The 20091-nt window shown below is 42.7% G+C and overlaps 1 protein-coding gene across 3 annotated transcripts in view; it reads right to left on the bottom strand.

The window, feature by feature from the left end:
* Positions 1 to 1966: 1966 nt before the first annotated feature.
* The window catches only part of ABCG1 (ATP binding cassette subfamily G member 1), a 65092-nt gene continuing 46967 nt past the window's right edge, over positions 1967 to 20091 (bottom strand). For all 3 annotated transcript variants that reach the window (XM_080376707.1, XM_080376708.1, XM_080376706.1), the window contains 5 exons: positions 17706 to 17874; positions 16837 to 16937; positions 16210 to 16368; positions 14789 to 14907; positions 1967 to 13034 (listed from right to left, as the gene is read on the bottom strand). In XM_080376707.1, coding sequence (XP_080232833.1) covers positions 12806 to 13034; positions 14789 to 14907; positions 16210 to 16368; positions 16837 to 16937; positions 17706 to 17874 — 777 coding nt within the window. In that variant the 3' untranslated portion in view covers positions 1967 to 12805. The remainder of the gene's footprint in view (positions 13035 to 14788; positions 14908 to 16209; positions 16369 to 16836; positions 16938 to 17705; positions 17875 to 20091) is intronic.

The following is a 20091-nucleotide window of genomic DNA, read 5'->3' as shown; positions in this document are numbered from 1 at the left end:
TGCATAAAAACATTCACAATCTTGAAAAAATCTTCAAGACACAGGAAAAATTAAAAGAAACCAAATGAAGCTATGAAAATCTAAAATAAAATAAAAGCAAGAAATTGATGCAGTTAGTGCAAATTTGACTAATCCAGCCCTTGACAGCTTTTCTGCCCTAAATAGAGCTTGCAACATACAGTTCCCCACCAAGCCCCTTATTAAGGCTCTCCCAAGATAAGATGACAGTGCCAGTGATTGACAGCACGATGGCTGCTCATTGCTCACCTGGCACTGCACAGATCCTCGTATCCTCCCATGCTGAAAGGAGCGATTGCTCTTACTGTTGTAACTTCCCTGGTTCCAGTGCCTCTCAACCTGCACTGCGAAGCATGTTTTAAATGGATAGCCAACAGAAAATATGTGAAGTGTCCTTTATTTTGAAACGCTCTTTATTTTGTTAATCCATTTGGAGTACACAGTGGATGGTAATTGCATGTGAGGTATATTAATTTTTGCAGCATTGCTAATGAGAAATTTATGGTTAGCTTATTTCATAGCATTAACTGTAATATAAAACACTTAAAGTAATTTATGCTGCCACTCAGGCTGCAAAGGACTCCTGTTCCTCCTCTTCCCTTCCTGATCTATGGAGGATCTATGGGGAGGCATCTAGCTTTTTGGGAGCGTGATTCCTTCGATCTAGTATTATTTGTAGGTCTATAAAACATAACATAAAGTATGATCTCTGTTACCATTAGAAAATTGTTTCACTGTTTGTTTTGAAAATGCAATCCTATGGTGTCCTTAGGGTAATTTATCCTTTAAGCATCACTGCTCGTGTTACCTAGGACTGGACACTAACTTGTGAAAGTTTTATGGCTGTTACCCTTGAACTGTGGTGACCAATGCAGGTAATTTTGTTGCTGTGGTGGTCAGGAAGGGTGGCCCAAGGACAGAGATGTTGTCTAGGCTTGACCTTAAGTCCAATACACAGCTTAATAGCATGAAAAGCCACCCAGGCAAACAAAAGTAAATGGGAAAGCAAGGGACACCTACACTGAATGAAACCCTTTCTCTGACGCTGCTGTTCTTGGGGCCTTACAGGCGTCAGGTTTTCCGCACAAGAATATCCCTGCCAGTGCAATAGGAAGCAGCAGACCCAATGCCTCACGGACCATATTTTCGGAGACTGTTCAGAATGGAATAAACAGTAAGCACGCCATTTCTTGGACAATGTGGATGTTCAGGAGAAACATGAGAGGAAAATTACTGGCTTTCTTTTTTAAACCAGCTGAAGAGACCTTCCACGACAACAGAAATGCACAGAAGGCTGCAGAAGAACATAGCATGGGTGCTGTGGCTGAACGAGAGAGAGCAGTGTTTTGTAACATGGGGAAGGGACAGGTGTGATTGGCAGAATAAAACATGGTTTCTCTTCAGCTGGGAACAAAGGAGGAGGAAATCTATACATTCTGGAGTGCTGAGCAGAAGGTAGAGGGAATGATTCTTTACTGCCTCTTGTAATGCAAGAGCATGGGGAACATCTGCTGACACTTGCATATAGCATGGTCAAGGTAAACAGCAGGTAAGTCTGTGGAAGAGAAATCCATCAAAGGCAAGAATATGCAAAGACAACGGCACTGATTCAGGAACTTCTCAAATTGTGTAGGGTTTGTCAGGGAAGCACTCCCTGATGCTTGCCCTGTTCTTGCACTCTTCTCTGTGTGGTGCTGTTCACTGTCAGGCACTGCACAATACAGACCTTTGCTCTGAGCCAATGTGGCTGCACGTAACATTTTTAAGAATTTTTACTGCATGTTTCTGTAACCTACCTGTATTGGTGGTTAGCTGAAACCTCCACAATGTACATCTGAAACAGACAATGTCCTTGCTGACTGCCAGAACCTAGGAGCAGGCAGTGAAAACATCTAACTAACAATGTACCTGTCACTTCCCTTTAAAAGAGAATGGGGACAAAGGCATCTGTCTGAAAATAGTAACACTTTATTTGATTTTTTTTTTGATCGTTACATTATCATAAATGTTCTCTAGTCTCAGAAAACAAAGCCCTAGTTTGGAAAATAATGCACATACAAATCTCTTCTTACAGGTATTAAGTATACAGAAATATACAAAGATTTCTCTATCATTGTAACGTATCATCAGAATGCCCCACATCCCACATTTTTACTCAGGTCCACTGTACCAGTAAGCATAAACTACAAAGGTAACAAGCAACCTGAAAAAGACATGGTTTCTATAATATAATTATATATATGTATTTATATATATATATCTACAACAGTGCAAATATATCACAGCGTGCAGGCAGCAATAGTCTCTAGAGAAGCCTAATAAAATTGATTCATAGTAATGCGAATGCATTACAGAAACAAGAGACACAATGACATATTAGATATACAGAATATGCACACTTTAGCACGCTGATTTCAAATGATACCTTGCATTGACTCTTGCTTTAAAAACAAAAGAACAAATGTTAAATAATTCAGTAACAGATTCATGGGCAGTATCTCACAACAAGGTCAGCTGACTCAGGTAAGATATTTCACAACTCTTTACTAACCAGGTAAAGGCTTGGCTACACTGCAGGACTTGTTTGTCTTCTTTTTAGATATATCGATGTAGTCTTCACCTTAAATATAATTTACTTGTAATGTAATTTAAGTGCATTTTTTCCCATTTGTTTTAAAAATTGCTCAACAACTAATTCACATTTGTAAAGGCTGGTACAATTATTGAGGCCAGGGAAGCTGTTTTTCAGAAGTAATAGAAAGGAGTTTGTATAATGATTACCCTGAACGGGCTATTAAAATAAGCTACAATGGGGTCAGAAAAAAAGACATCACAGATGCCGCTGAAGTAAAAAAAAACAACAACCTTAAAAGTAAAGACTTCCATGTTGCCTTGCAATCTGCTTAAAAAGACATTTCAGATTATTTTTCTTCTTGAAACAGTAAAGCACACCCATAGATCCAGCACATTAGGTATTCAGTAGCTCAAAGACATCTAAAAGTCATCCTTTCACCTCTAACTACCTCGGCACTGTTCCCAAGCAGCTCATTTTTACACCCCATGTGGACAGCAACCACAAATATCCAGTAAGAAGGACACATGCAACTGGTAGGCAAGGGCTGAGTTCCATGGAGGCCCCCAGCAAGAAAATGGGTCGATAAAATCTTGCTGTATCTTGAAGGCATAAATAATGCAGAGAATGCAGGCTCGCAGGCTGGACCATGGAGATTTCTTGTGCCAAAGGATACCTATTTTGACTGGTCATCTTTTTTACTGTGCTGGCAATGGGTCTCAACAGAAATCTAAATCTCTTGAAGGTTCTACAGTTGACAACTGCATAAAGTTATGGTTCAGTGTAAGATTTCAAAACAATAAAAACACTGAAGCTAGATTTTATGCGCTACAGTACCATTACTCCTTCCCAAAATCTACATGAAATGTGTACAGAAACAGAAATATGCTAACATATGCACAGAACACGAAACTTCTTACGCTTTGCAGGCTCAACCTGCAACTTTTGGACAGGTAATATGCAGAATGATTATCTGGGGTTATAAAAACTACTCAGTGGGATACATTACAACGACCTCTTTATATATTGTGAAAACGGGTATTTAAGAACTGGACAGTAGAAGCTGACCCCTGAAAATGCTACTACCTCTGTCCATGAATAGCAGAGCTCATGATTAACTTTGGTGACACTCAGCAGTTAATTTATGCACTCACTAGTGCTGTGTGGCAGTGTCATGCACACAGCAATGATCAGCCTGTCACAAACTGTTTCAGAGGACATGACAGTGTCGTTTTCTGCCTCCTTCTAGTTCCCAACAGCTTTTCAAATTATCGTATGTTATAAATGGCTTTCAGTACAGAACGAAAGGAAAGAAATTCCTGAGCAACTGCAGCGTATCAGGCTGTTCTGGAAGGAAAATGGATACACAAGAAGATAATTTTCTCAAAAAGAACACATCATGTGGGACAGTATCTCTGCAGCTACCACTGCGATCCCCTCTGCAGAAATGCAGACCAGTTATCTACCACAGTCAACCTGCTCTGGAAGAGCCTAAGGCTAGCTACTGCCAAAACCAGCGTTGATGTTTTCTAATATTCCTGCTTTTGGCAGGAATATCCGATAATATCCTAATACCCAATCTAAACCTCCCCTGCTGCAACTTGAGGCCATTTCATCTTGTCCTATTGCTTGCTACTTGGGAGAAGAGACCAATACACTGCTGCCTACAGCCTCCTGTCAGGTAGTTGTAGAGAGCAATCAGGTCCCCCATGAGTTTCCTTTTCTCTAGACTAAACAACCCCAGTTCCCTCAACTACTTCTCGTAACACTTGTGCTCTAGACCCTTCACCAGCTCCTGCACCCTTTAACATTTCCTTCTCAAAGAGTGCACAGCCTTCCTCTGCCCTCCAGGCCTGCCTCCCAAAGGACACTGTCACCCAGTCTCCTCAACAGGCCAAGGTCAGCCCTCCATAAGTCTCAAGGCCGCAGTTCTGCTGAGCCCCCTCCACACTTCTACAAGAATCGAAAACTCCATCATTTCATGATCGCTATGCCCAAGACAACCTCCAACCATCACTTCACCCAGAAGTCCTTCTCTGTTCACAAAGAACATGTCCAGAGGGGCGCCTTCCCTAGCTGGCTGACTCACCAGCTGTGTCAGTAAGTTTCTCTTCCACACACTCCAGGAACCTCCTAGACTGTTTCCTCTCCACTGTATTGTATTTCCAGCAGACATCTGGTAAGGTGAAATCTCCCATGAGAACAAGGACTAGTGATTGTGAGACTTCTCCCTGCTGCTTATAGAATATTTCACTGGGTGGTCTACAACAGACTCCCACCACGGTATCTGCCTTGTTGGCCTCCTTTCTGATTCTTGCGCCTGAACAGTCAACCTTATCATCACCATCATTAAAATCTAGACAATCAAAACGCTCCCTAACATACAGGGGTACCCTACCACCTCTGGTTCCTTCCCTATGCCTTCTGAAGATTTTCTAGCCATCCATTGCAGCACTCCAGTTGTGACAGTCATCAGACCATTTCTGTGATGGCAACTATGTCATAGTTTTCCTGCTCCGCAACGGCTTCCAGCTCCTCCTGTTCGCCACCCACACTGTGTGCACAGGTGTAGATGTACTTCAGCTGGGCTACTGACCCTGCCACCTTTTGGAGGGGAGAGGCCTTAATTTCTATTCTTGTGTGCTTTGGTGGTTTCTAACACATCAATGACCCTTGTGTCTTTGCTGCTATGTAGAAGTCTATTCCCTACCTCCACTGAGACAGCAGACTGAGGGACCTTGCTAGTACACTGTCCCCTCAAACACTAGCATGCTGGCTTCTCTCTAGTGAGCCTGGTTTTATCCCCTTCCCTCTTCAAATCTAGTTTAAAGCTCTTTCAGTGAGCTCTGCTAATTCCTGCACAAAGATCCTTTTCTCCCTTTGGGACAGGTGTTTCCCATCTGTCTCCAGCAGGCCTGGTGTTGTGTAGACCAACCCATCATCAAAGAATCTAAAATTCTGCCGGTGACAGCGGGCTTGGAGCCAGGTATTGATCTGCTGGCTCTTCCCGTTTCTTCCCTCATCACTCCCTGCAACTGGAAGGACAGAGGAGAACATTGCCTGTGCTCCTGATCCCTTAACTGGTTGTCCCAATGTCCTGAAGTCTCTCTTGATGGCCCTCAGACTTGTTGCAACTTCATCACTGCCTACCTGAAAAACCAACAATGCATAATAACCTGAGGCCATACAGGGTCGGCAGCTTTCTGTTCACATCTCAACCCGGGCCCCAGGGAGGCAGCAGAATTCCTTAAGAAGTGGGTCTGGTCTGCATGTTGGGCCTTCTGTTCCCCTCAGGAAAGTGTCCTATTACAACACCCTGTCTTTTTATCTTTATGGAAATGTGCCATGCCAGTTTTGATGCAGGGCACAGGCCAACTTAACCTTGGCGACACCTCCACACTGGATGAACCAGCACCCTCATTACTGTTTGGTTCCACTTGCAGAGCCTCATACCTGTTTATGCACGGGCACCTGGGCAGGCGGGGCAGGCACAGAGGAGACGCGCCTGCTGCACTGGGCAGGAACCTGTCGCCATTGCCCCTATCCCTTCAGTCATCCTGTTCAGCCAGGTGGAGAGAGGGTAGGGAGTCCTCCGTGTCATGCGGCCTGTCTGCCTGTTGGGCCTGTCTCAGGGAAAGCAGGGTGCAATTCCAGTAGTCTACTTTAATCCCACTCCCTGATAGTCCTCACCCTCCTTGCCTCCCCTCGGCACTCTGTCACTAAGCGGAGGAGTTGCTCTCCCCGAGCGCACGTCCCACCTCTCCGCTCACCGCTGCCATCCGGTATGGGCGTAAGAGCAGGGCACAGCTGGCAGCCCAGCACTGGCTGCGTGTTCCCACCGGAGCTCTGTCTGGGCAGCTGTGCCAGCCATGGTGGGCGCAGAGCCTAGAGAGGCCATGGCTTTCTGCCGGGTGGATACCACTGCTCCCTGGTCAAGCTGGCAGGGCTTCAGTGCCTGCCCTGCCGCACAAACCGCCACACCGTGCCACTGCTTATACGCCATGCCTTGTTTGCCCACCCTGATTGCTCATGCACCCTGAGGGCTTATTTTTTTTGGGGGGGGGAGCTGGCTGCTGTTGCTCCTGGCCCTGCCCAGGTGCCATCAGCTGCTATCGTGCAAGCTGAGGGATCCTGGCAGCATTTGGCTCCCCTGAGGTTTCTCCAATTCAGGAAATCCTGCATGCACTGTGCTGGAGCACTCCACTCCCACTCGTGCCAGCATCAGAGCTGCTTGCCTCAGCAACCGAGTCCTTTTATTATTTCCTTTTATTACAGAGGAAAGTAGATGATCTGGGCCTCTCATTTTCAGACAGCTACTGTTCTGTGAGATAAACCATCACCAAAACCACTATCCAGTTCATGAAAATTAAAAAGAATTGAATTTCACTGCCTGAATCATGGTATCCATAGTTAAAAGCAGCATGCATGTAATTTCCTCTTACTCCACAGCTGGATCCTAACAAGCAGGCCAGTGCTACAGCTGGCCACCTGCACCCCAAACTCTACCCATGCATACAGAAGGAAGCTCTGCCTCGCTGCTACTCCTGCAGCTGATGCCCTTTTCAACCATGTTCATACTACCTGACAAAGCCTGGCCCGAAACAAACACAAGTCAAGAGAACTGTTCTGTTTGGGAAAGCATTCGAGCTTGTGCTTACAGCCCACTCAACCCAAGACAGTTGATGCACTTCAAAATTCTCCCTGAATGAGAATACACTGGAGTAGAGCCACTGCCAGACTGGGACAGAAAATACTGTGCTCAAGCCCTGTGAAGAAGACTCCAAGCCAGCTTCTGCTGCACTGAGATCAAGGAATATCAGAGCAGATCCCCCAAGTAACAGAAACTCACCACAGAACTAACCTGACTCCTTTAAGGAGCTGATAAACAACCCTGCGGTGCCGGAGGGGGCTCTCCTGCATTATGCAGGATAAACACACATGACCCTCTCTCCCACAGAGCCACCAAATGATACTGGACCTGAAGCGCAGTGAGCAAAGGCAACGTGGAAGAAGGTGCAGCAGGGTGCAGAAAGAGGTACAAATACATCTGCACCCTCTTCACACACATCTTCTAATGAGCTCTGTCTGGAAACATCATCATTGCATCTTAATTCTCTCCCTATGCACTTTGCTATTGTTTCTGAATATGACTGTCACAGAGCAGGAGACAAAAGAATAAAATCGTTCTCCAACAACACTGAACGTTGAAAAATAATTAATTAATATCCTTTCCTGATTAGTTTGTAAAGTAAAAATAAATACTGACATTGCTCAAACGTTAAGCAGTCCTGGATTGGCATTTCTGGTACAGGAATTAAAAAAAATAGAAACTTCATTCTTCCTTACCAAAACTATGCAGGTAACAAAAGCAAATATGCAAAGCAACAGTAAATGTACAGAAAAACATACACACATCTCCATGCTTAGTTTTCCTTCTCCTCTTTCCCTCAAATGAAGTATTTTGTGATTCAAAAAGATCTATTCAAGATCACTGTAGAGCTGTAATCTACTAGAGACTAACCCAAAGCAAACGGACTTTTCAGTACAGTCTCTCGGTCTGTTTGGACAGGCAACATCTCAGTCTTCCTGTGCAATACAGCCCTCACCCAGCAACGCACTTAAGCTTTGGCTTCATTTTAAAGACATTAGCTGTTCCTTTGATTCACAAAACACCACAGATATTAGAAGTTATTAAGACACTTGAGCGCTTTGTTGGAACAGGGCTTCAAAGGACCCCAATAGTCAAAAATATCCATCTAGTGTTGCGTAAATAGCACAGACAGGACCTCCTCTGTGAGGATCACTGGGGTGGTACAAGTCAGTACATACCACAATTCTTTCCAGAAACAAATGTTTAATGAAACATTCATTTCTGCTGGCAACAGAGACTTTGACACAAAAGAGTAGATCGAAACACCAGTCACCTGATACATTCAGTACTTGGACCCAAGTGTTCATTATCTCCCACATACATAACCAGCTCTGCCTATTATGTGTATATATATATATTCCTCTCCTTTAATGAAAAAAGATACCTTGGGCTCCAAATACTTAATACAGTGAACAGGATTTCAGTACCAGATATTCTTCTGTTACTCCTTTTAATGTATAAAATCTTCTCAATTTCTTATGTGAGGAGAATCTGCTTTCCAAATCTTTTATTTAATGGTAAATAAGAATGTTTTAAGTTCTTTTTAGAGACTTTCAGGGTTCTTCAGATTATGTGCAAGTTTCCGCAAAGAAAAACAACAGAAAACATCTGAAGCACCTAAAGTCTTAACTGATGCACATAGTAATCAAAGCAACATGTCAAAACAAGTTAAATTAAAACAAGGAGGCCAACAGAACACTGAAGTCTTCCTGCAATCCCAACAGAAATCATACATTCAGTCTTCAACAGACCTCTAAAAACCTTACACAACTTTTAGCCAGTGTGTGACTCGTTTGAATGGTAATAATGGCATTGATTTCAGCTACTTTATGGCTATTTATATATGGCTATATAAACTGAGGATCTGAAATCTTTAGAATCTGGCTGGTCTTATTATTCCTCTGTGTGAAGCCTCCAGAACTTCACAATGCACTTGCTTCACATGCACATGCATGCTCAGTCCTTTAACCTGGGAATGTGTTTTATACCAGCCTGTTAGAATTTATTTATACATAAACAGAGAAAAGCCAAGATGAGATTATGTTAAAAATCTTTGCAGTATATGAAAACATAATTGGGATGGACTTCAAATACTTCTGTCCCACAGCAGTGACAAAAGAGATATTACTAGTTAATTTTTGAGCGAAGGAGGGAAGGAATGTTTACCTCATGTATGTATAGCACTGAGTTTCAAGGGAATTAATTTATTTCTTTACTGGGATACTACAGTCTGAAAGAGTTCCTTAGAATAGGAACTTTCAGCTAAATGCTGCTAGCAGATGGCTGGGAAAAAGCCTATCTAACAAAAAAAGGAGTGGCAAAAAATACTCAGAGCATGCATTTTCTTAGGAACACCAGTGGAGGACCAAACTTTTGGCTACCATAATACAATATGAAGTTACAGTATATTGTGATAAACGCAGTCATGATTCATGTCAAAAATAGAATGTAGTGTGGTAAGTGTAATTGTTGTACCCTGTGTATATCTAAAACCTGTATCCCAAGTGTAATGAATGGGCGCGTGTGGCTCTCCTTTGAGACAAAGTAAAAGCTCCCCCTTCCCCTGAGGCAATCGCTGCTTAGAAAAGCCTGCCAAAGGAGATAAGGAAAGCCCGCCAGGGAAAGCCTGCCAAAGGAGACAAAGACCCTGAGACTTTGAAAAGCAAGCCCGAAGGAGAGCCAACAGGAGGAGAAGACGTACCCTACCGACCCAGTGGGGAAAGAGCGGGATGAACATCCTCGAGAAGAGATTGGACAAGATCCGGGCATAAAAGATGCTGCTTTTAGGACTCAGGTGTGCGTGTGGTGGAACTAATTGAGTTCTCCACGCACCCAGCGCTGTTTTTGCTTATTGTTTCTCAACCTAAATTGATTGAACCCAAAATAAAATTGTTTTAATTGTTATCGTTTATAACAGTATGAGGACATGTTGCAGACTAAAGAGGTAAAATAAGAAAGCCTACAAACAGAGGAACAGGCACAGAAAACAAGACAGCATCCAAGGAAATCATACTGCTAAATTGGTCTAGATGGGAGAAGACAGCATTGTCATTGTGTAAATTAACAGTCAGTTGTTACTTCACTTGGTACACTGCAATGGATTTTCAATGTGGTATTTGGTAAATGCAAAAGACGAACCCTGAAGGTATTTAATGCCATGGATGTCACATTCTTTCATACTCAGCTAGCCTACAGCTGGACCAGCTGTGTGCAGCAAGAGTAATTTGGCCAATGTACTCTTTTGTCTGCTTGCAAACAGCATCTGAACTGCCTGTAATACTCGCAAATATTTTGAGTCATGAAACAATCAGGGCACATTGTGCCAAGGGATTTCAGCTTGTGCCTTATATAAAACAGTTCACAGTTATGAGCATTATTTAGAGTAGCCAAAATTCTTAAAACTTCTCATATCAGACAGCCTTATATATCCATACCTGCTTGTTATTATGCCTGGAAAAGCAGCACAGCTGTACAAAAGCTCTTTTTGGGAAAAACCAGCAAGAACCTATGCAAAGAGGTTGTGTAAGGATTTTTTTTTTTTCTTACAGTAAAGACTGACCTTGCTTTCACAGGTCAATCTTATTTTCAGGGAAAGTACAGCTAACCTTCCTAAAACATGTGACTTGACTTAAAGTCTTCCAGAACATACGCTTAATGTGTTTAACAGACACATGCGGTCTGTGTCTGTATTGGTAAATTAAACACAGCCTGGGCGTGGGCCACGAAAACTGGGAAACAATTGTCTTCACTGCTAAACAGCACGGCTGTAGCTCAGCACAGCCAGAGGTCTTCCAGACAATGTTTGGGCTCTGCCTAGAAGTTAGTATGGCACGAGGATCATTCCTTTTAGCCCCAGCTGTCTGAGGACTAACAGATCTTGCCCTGGAACCATTTAGTTTACTAGTACAGACACAGCCATGAAGTTTTCAAAAACAGCCTGTGAACTGTGACTGCTAGTGGTCAGCTAATGCGCAAGGTTTCTCTTCATCTAGTCTACTGTCATGGACTGCTGAGCTCCTCAATGGTTTGCTGACACTGAGCTGCTTCCAATCTACAAGACTTCAGCATTCTGATAGGAACAACATTTACATAATTTGTAGGTCTGACGCGGAAGTCTGTGACACTACAGTAAATGCACAGTAATGACAGAAGGTAGTGGAATTCGCACAGAAATTCACCAAGGTGTCCAACCTGAGTATGGGTCCCACAACTTCGTTTTGGGTTGAAAATCCAAACCCATGAAAATCGGGGACAAAATTCACATCAGCTTGGAACTGGAATTCCTTCTGCCAAGTTTACAAAGGTTGAGATATGCAAAACAAATGTATGCTTCTTTTAACAGTTTCATTGGTGTTTAAATCAATTAGCTATTAATTCCCATGTCATGACTGTAGACTTCGGGAAGAGAACAAAACTGCTTGGCATGATCAGACCCGCAGTATTACAAGGTATTTTGTATATTTTGAGAAGAGTTCTACACGTGGTGTGTTGCTGATACAATGAACACTGCCATATGAGGCAGCCACAAATGTTTTAATACAATATGCCAAGCTTTGAGCTGTGCATAGCTCTTGCACTCATCACGCTTTAACAATCACTCAGTCTTTAGGGAAAGATTCTGCTTTCACAATTTAAGAACAAATGAGCCTTGGAGTGCTTTGATGTTTTCAATTGCAGGAGGTAGATCAAACAGATAACAAGCAGAGTTACTATTTTAAATATCACAAATATTGAGGATTTAAAAGACACTGCAAAATAACGTTTTTTCAATCATTCAGTGACAGTTTGAACATGTCTGCCTGTGCTACCTATTGATGCTTCCGAATATAGACCACAGGTTAGGGCAGACTCAGAATCTGCCTTTTCCTCCTATCATTACAGTTTTCAGATACGAGACCAGCTCGACAAGTAAAGCACCAGAATTCTAAATTTAGACAGAAACAAAAATAATGACCTGAATCACTTTAAGTGTGTTTTTAAAAAGTATCCATATTAAAAAGTTATCTTTACCTTATTAATTAATACATTTACAGGCTTTCGGCCATAAGGGATAATTCTGTGGAAAAGAATTGCAAAATAATACATAGAAAATTGCAAAGATGAAACTCTGAATTTAGAAAGATAAGAGAATTCTGTTGTCTTTGCATCCCCCATTTTGCATCTCATTATCTTGTCAACTATAGATGACATTATACTACTCTGGCTACCAGGACTAGTATCCTAGTGACTTTATCATGAAATTGGTTTTCATAAGGAAGGTTCCTGCAGCCAGGTTTTAAATTACAGTTACACTGCCTTGGTATTTATATTCTGTGGTGTAAAATTCCCTTCTATTTCTTCTTCCTAGTTAAAGCCAGAATGTGTAATGAAAACATGACCCAACCCAACTGGATTGATTGGCTTAACACTGTATGTCCACTATCCCATTGTGGTTCTCTATGGGCTAGGCCGTAACAGCATCTAGCTGGGCACTGGAGACCGGCCTGCCACAGTGAGACAATGTCAAGTGCCCTCTATTGCATATCTAAAGATCTTCCTACTGCATTGTTTTAGCTGTTTTTCCTTTACCTCTCTGCTCGAATTTTGTATCTGAGAACAAAATAGGCAATCAGGCGCAGAGAGAAGAAGAAAATTCCAAGAACAATGAAGTCCAGGTAAAGTTTGGCATTTTCTACATCCAGTTCTCTCAGAATGGCCTCTGATTTTTGAAAATGGCAAGTGTCATCTTTGTCACAATGCAGATCTTCTCGATCCAGTCCATAGATGGAGAGAATAACTCCTTCAAAGCCATATCTGGAAAGGACAAGGACAGATTACAAGGAAAAGTCCTGATATCTGTTTAGAAATACTCCAACAGCAATACAATCCCTGCAAGAGCTTGGCTGAAACACCAGGGGGTTCAATATCATTCTGACACATGTGGCTCAGGGCAAGCTCTATCCCTGTTACAGCCAAATGACATGCCACTGGCATTTTTCACAAGAATAAACAAAGAAGTTTTGCCGTTAACCACTACCAGTTAGCATAATTTCTCCAAAGAAAACCATTAAAATAGAAAGCAGGCTAATTTCAGCTCGTATTCAGAAACTCCCCTTTAAAAAGTGACATAATTAATTCATTTTTTAAAAAAATAAGCAACAGGGGTACAATTACGGTTTGAAGTCAGAAATATATTAAAGCCAGCATCAATCTAGAACGTCTCTTTCCTTCCACGTGCTGTAGTTTCACTAACAATGCCCAGTTCCCATGTCTTCCCTGGCATCATGTGCACTTAGCATTTGACTTTGCGAGCAGATACACCAGCATGGATCGCACGTCTATGACAGCTCCCTCTGGCTTTGGGAGACTCCACATAAACTAGACAATGGCTTACGGCCTCATCTTGAATTCTAGCTACTAATTCAGGGGATGTGGTCTCTTAATCTCTGACAGGTCTCTGTGTAGGACCTCACTTGTCAAAGAAGAACATATTTTAGCCTGGGTTTTCTCAGTAACAGTACAGCTTGGGCAGGGCAGGGAGAAGGCGGATGGAAAAACTCACCTCACCTAATTTCAGCTATATTAAGTGTCTAGTCTAAACTATCCCCCCATGCTAGCCGCCAGAGGTTCCCTGATGCCAATCATCCCATCTTAAGATAGCTGTCTCAGACAGTGAGAGTGACAGACGAAGATAGGATGTAAAATGCCTATGGTTGTTAAAACACTTGTTCAGATTAGAGATGACACAGATCCCATATCTCTCATGGCAGTGCTACTGCAAACTTAAAACCAGGTCTTTATCCACAAGTCTACCTAGGATACAGCAGTGATTTATACAACATTTTCTTCTGAAATGAGGTGGAGGCATCAGTTTCTCAGTTGAGTATACTGTGCCTATTATTTCAGAACTCCACTATTGCAAAATCCAGGAAGATTTGAAGAGAAGACTGAGAGGGGATCTTATCAATGTATGCAAATATCTCACGAGCAAGCGTCAAGAGGATGAGTCTAGACTTTTCAGTAGTGCAGTGTGACAGGACAAGGGGCAACGGGCACAAACTGCAATGCAGGAGGTTCCATCTGAATATGAGGAAGAACTTCTTTACTCTGAGGGTGATGGAGCACTGGAACAGGCTGCCCAGAGAGGCTGTGGAGTCTCCTCTGGAGACATTCAAACCCATCCGGACACCATCCTGTGCAACCTGCTGTAGGTGAGCCTGCTTTAGCAGGGGGTTGGGCTAGATGATCTCCAGAGGTCCCTTACAACCCCAACCATTCTGTGATTCTGTGATCCTGTGATCCTGTGATTTGCACACTGTGTGATCCCACTGAATTCAAGGGGACTGACATGGACTTGTGGCCAATAATTTGTACTGAACAGTCCTATTTATTTCACATCATATATAGCAAAATGCAGTGAGATAATGTGGTATACATCATATGTATAATTATACTCTAAAAGAATGTGCCGTGAACAGTCTCTTCAGCACTGAAAACAACCAACCAAACACACAAAGGCAAATAAACAGCATTTGCAGATAGGAGATTAATGACTTCATTAGCAGTACCTGACATAGGAAATGTAAGACATCCACTGGAGGTATGTTGGGATGGTATCAAAGCTGACAAAAAACCCAGAGAACAGCAGCACTGGGATGGCAGTAACTGGGCCCACAAAAGTGGCCACCTGTGAAGAGACAGAATAGACAGTCCCTTGTCAGCCAACTAGAAGAAAAAATTAAAAACTGACTTGCTCTTTCATCTGATTTCTCCACCTCCAGTGAGGAAACCAGCCTTTAAAAGAGCAGACTTTCCTTATGGCAAATCCTCTGTTCTGCGACAAACCCAAATACACAGTGCAAACTTACTCTTTAGGCAGTGGGCAGCTATGCTATTCAAGTTGTTCTTATAATGCTACTTCCCCAAATTATTACAGTTCCAAATACTAGGAAATTACGGATTTTTTTTTTAAATGAGATTTCTTCTGAGGGGGAGGTTTGATCTTGTTAGTAGAAGAAAAGGGGTCCCTCTCCTCTTCCTAAACCATTCTACTAGTTGACAACACTGCTGTGCTGGAACCTGTCCTTTGAAGGACTTGAACACACCAAGAAGTTTACAGAGAAAGATGGGCACTGTGATCCCCTTGCTTCTCTGGGTATGAGACCCATCTTTCCAAATATTATCCTCTCTCACTCACTCCCCACTGAGGACACACAGACCTCCCTTCTCATTAACCCCATGTGAACAGTAGCTTCAACTGGTCCTAAAACATTGTGAAGAGGAGAAGGAACATCTCCAGCTGGGTGGCTCTGGTGGGGAAGTTAGATCTTGACCCAACTCCAGCCTGTCCTCTCTACGTCCCCTCCACGGCAAAGGGCCACGTAGTATCTCTGGGGAAGGCTGATGCACAGGGATCATGCAACAGGGCTATCTGGTCTCCACTGGCGGGCACAGAGAAGGAATCAAGTCTTCTACTCCAGAAATCTTGATAGCATCAATGTGTATTAATGTCAGTATCATCTGTTATCACAAAACAGTTCTGCTGTGGAATGGTCACCTTAGCACATCTCCTGTCAGGAAGCAGAATGGAGTTACATGGCCAGCTTCCAGTGTGACAGTCATGCCAACAGCTGCCTCTCTCCCTCCCTCTGCAGAATGTTTAGTTTCTGGGCATGCCTCTTCCTACCTGGCCTCCTGCAACCTTTTTGTATGTGTATGAAAGAACCCTCTCCTGAGCTACTGATCCTCATGGCCTACCTCCACTTTGTAGATGCACAGAAATGCATCAGTTCTGCAGTTTCTAAGACCTGCTCAGCCTGGGATGAACATCAAGCGACAATCCACTCAAGCAGGGGCAGGAACAGCCCCGTTCAGATGGGAAAGGAACTTCAGAGCCTCACATCCAGTGTGTGTATATGCTTTTTATGTTGATGCAGTCAATGTTAGGTAGCAGCAGGGTTCCCCTGAGACCACAGAATACCGTCAGTACCTGAAGGGATGTAGAGGCTGCACCTATGAGAAGACCCAGTGACTGAGCCACCAGGGATGTCATGGTTCCCAAGGCTGCAAAGAGGACAAATCGGAGTGCATCTGATGGCTGTGAAGTCATCCAGTACACAATGCTGCAGTAAGCGACAGGAAACATGATCTGCAAGGAGATACACTTGGAGTCAGTCCATTAAAGCCAAACATTCCCTGTTACTCTGAATAAGATAAAAGCACGGTGAGTTTTAGCTAATCCACAGCTCTCAGCCTTTTAATTACATGACAGGCATAGCATAAGAGAATAAACACATCTGCCACAGACTGTGACATCTATCTTACTACTTAGATATTAGAAAATAGATCCCATTCACTTACAGCCCTTTTCAATTCCCCTTCTGCAAAAAAGCAAAGATGGTCATCTGATCCTAAAAAAATACTGGGTCAGGTCTCAGTTTTTGTCCTGCTGTTTACTGTGAGGGTGCTTACCAATTTGGACCTGAAGCTTCAGCACACATATGTGAACAATTTCTCCACTACTCAGATGGATAAAATACCAATACTGATCTTCTTAGCAAGTGGACTTGCCATAAACTTAAATAGTTCTTGTTTTATTGAAGAATAGAGCATATACCTGAAAAGGAACATCAGCCATGGTTTTGGCGAGATAGTAGGCTTTCAGGCTGTACCAGTAGTTCAGATGCTCTCTAAGAAATACTCCCATCTCAAGAGGAACTACAGAAAACACAAATTAGTAAGTTAGGTTGTCAGCGTGCAACATTGCACATAATAACATAGTTTATATTTATCTAATCCTGCACTGCTGCAGTCCCACAGTGGGGCTGGAACCCTGAGGCCTTTGACAGACCAGCAGTAGTTTCAAGGATTTGTAACGAAATGTAAGAGGTCAGCACTGAAAGTTGCTCACTGTTTACACTACGTTCCAATCTACTCAGATGATCTCAGCCTCCCCTAAAGAGGCTTTTTGAATTCAAGAGGTGTCAGAAATTAAGAGAACCTGGTTATTCCTTTTGGTCCAACAGGGAATCCAAAGTAACAAGTGTTCCCAGAGGAAGTATGCAACAGTTCATACTGCAGGAGTTTGCTTCTGACACCACGTGAATATGCTATCTTGTGCAGGAGTCATGACTTAGAAGTCCTAGGGAAATTATTACATCCTTCCTAAGACCAACCACGAGCTCGTGACACAGGTGAGAAGCACTGAAGCAAGGGGAAATTCCAGCCCAGGACTGTAACATTGACCTGTCCAGGTTGAGAAACACTGGCAAAACTGGGGAGAGAGGTGCCATTGGACAAGTCTATCTCTTGTCTGCCTCTACACAGCAGTTTAGTCAGTGCAAGACTTATCTCCACACCTGTCTTAGAAGTACAAGTCAAACGTTTATCTTAACAAATCAAGATACATAACAACACCCTTCCAGCCTACTGCAATCTCCTTCCCTGCTGATGTAATAGCAGGGTGATGTAATGACTGGTACTCACATGTAAGGACAGTTGGCATGAGCGCAGCAAACATAAGAAACAACATGGAAAAAAAGAGGAAGCCAGAGTTGCTGAGGACTTTCTTAGCTTCATTGCCAATGCCTAAGTAGAGCAAGCCGATGAGTAGTCCAATGCCAATGTGTGACGTGATACGCAAGTGTGTCAGGACCTACAAGCAAGGTAAGAGTAGTATTTCTGAGCAGAAAGTCTGGGCTCAAAACCAATGGCAATATGACTGAAATCAGGTATACAGATTGCAGAAAAGGAGTGTTTATGTCCAGAAGAACTTCCATAAAAATGCTACTTTCCTACTGGCAAACTGGGCTTCAGTTAAGGAAAACTCACTCTAATGAGTTTCCCAGTGTCGATCAGACACGTGGCTATTACATTACAGAAAATTTCTTCTGCCTGTAAACACAGGCAGAAACTGTAAATGCCGCATCCTGAAATCCTACTGTCTTTGACAGTGTCTTGGAGCCATTTGCCCTCATTCACCAGGATAACAGACTTTCTGACTAAATGATAAATTTATCTGAGCAGAAGAGAGGCAGAAAAGGTATTTCAGGCTTATACAGACCAAACTAACTTAATCAAGCATAAATTAGCCTTCTGTACTTTCTCTGAAGTACAGTATTCCTAGAAGAGGTATGGAAGAACAAAAGAAATAATACAATTTGGAACAATTACAAGCCTTTACAGTTGAGCAGGAAAAAAAAAATATCACATTCAATCTATGCATCAGAAAATAAGTTGAAGTTTTCCCTTGGTAAAGATAAGGACAGGACCATTATGCTCCATGGTTAGGGCTCGCACACCTCTAGAGATGCTAAGTGCACCAGAGACATTCTGATCAGCTAGTTGAGCAACATACAGAACGTGAAGCTGTATGTATGCTTTTGGATTACAAGAGCCCTCCCACACAAACATGTCAGTTTATTTGTGACCAAATATTTGGTACGAGACCAGATGTGCAAACTATTCCAGATTGCAGGAAGGCAAAACTCAACAACCTACTTAATCTTTGAATGACAAATGCACTATCTGCAATGTAAAACAGCAAGGGAGAAGAACAAGTTATGGTAAAGAAATGTGCTGGCGAAACAACAAATGGGCATAATATGTATGGTCTGGAAATAAGCAGGTGCTTCCTAACCACTACAATTGCATCACTCTGCGATATCTTCCCAACCAGAGTGGGGGGGGAAACATTTGCTTGCTTTTACTATGGCATTCAATGCAGTGTGTCCCTTTCTGAAAGGGAAGGAATGCTGCGGTTATCTGACAGCAGAGGCCTGGACAGAGTGGTCCAGTAGGTTTCTTCCAGGCCTGTGGTTCTGTGTGGACATGTCTACACCAGAAATGGCAGTGTCCTCAAGAGACACCTGCCTGGGTGCAAGGCAAACGCAGTGTCGCTGCAGCACCTGGAGCTCAGTGAAGCCCAGCTTACCCTGTCACAAGGGCAACTTGCTTACCCTGAGCTCCACATGGCTCAACTGCTTTTGGTTTCCAACCTTCCTCATTTGAATCCACCACGTGCCCACCAGTATAGATATATTCTCTGGCCTTCCACTTTACTAACGACAGGTATGTCAAATCAATATATCAATATATATTAATGTATATATTGTCTTCCCCCCCCTGTCATGTAAAGCACTGAAAACCTTCCAACATGCAGGAAAAGCAGACAAACCCTCCTCATACTTATCAAATTCCAAATTTGCCACAAAGAAAAGCACTTGGCCAACCAGTACCAATTATACTATATACTGGTGAGTTCCCTGGACAGGTGTGCATGTAAGGTCTAGTTGAGGAAGCTCACCTCCTTAACTCATCCCTGTTAATGAAGGGACAATCCCATGTAGAGGACATTTCAAAGCATCAATCAGACAACGTAAACAGTCCTCTCTCTTAAATACACAAATTCCTCAGCTACTGAGAAGAAAAATTTGGAGTAAAAGAAAAAGTCCCACTGCATTTTGTTAATGCCAGCTAGGCATCCAAAACATTTAATAAACATACATGAAAACTGTAGGGTTTGGAATTTGAATGGAGTTATTTTTAAGAAAAAAGGTGAAAGATAGCTTTTTTTTCCTTGAGAATGAGAGTTTCATTATGTTACTTACTTCATCTTCATATTACATGTATGAAAACAGAAATGTTCTCTTTTCGAAGAGGTAAACTTTTTATTTACCAAGTTTCTGTTTCAAAAATAAAGACTTAAAAAGTACTGGCCTTACATCACACTGAAATTATTATCTCTGCCACCCTGGATTTTCTGGAAAAACTGATTTTGTGACACACCAGTACAACTTCTCACACATTTTTCAGTAGGATAAATGACTGTGTAAAGGACCTGCCAGCACAGAGGGGATTTAAGCTTTAGGTT

The sequence above is a fragment of the Falco punctatus genome (genome assembly GCF_963210335.1).
Source record: "Falco punctatus genome assembly, chromosome: 2".
NCBI classification, from domain to species: Eukaryota; Metazoa; Chordata; class Aves; order Falconiformes; family Falconidae; genus Falco; species Falco punctatus.
The sequence above is the reverse complement of the archived record's forward strand: the minus strand, read 5'-3'. Positions and strand labels throughout refer to the sequence as shown.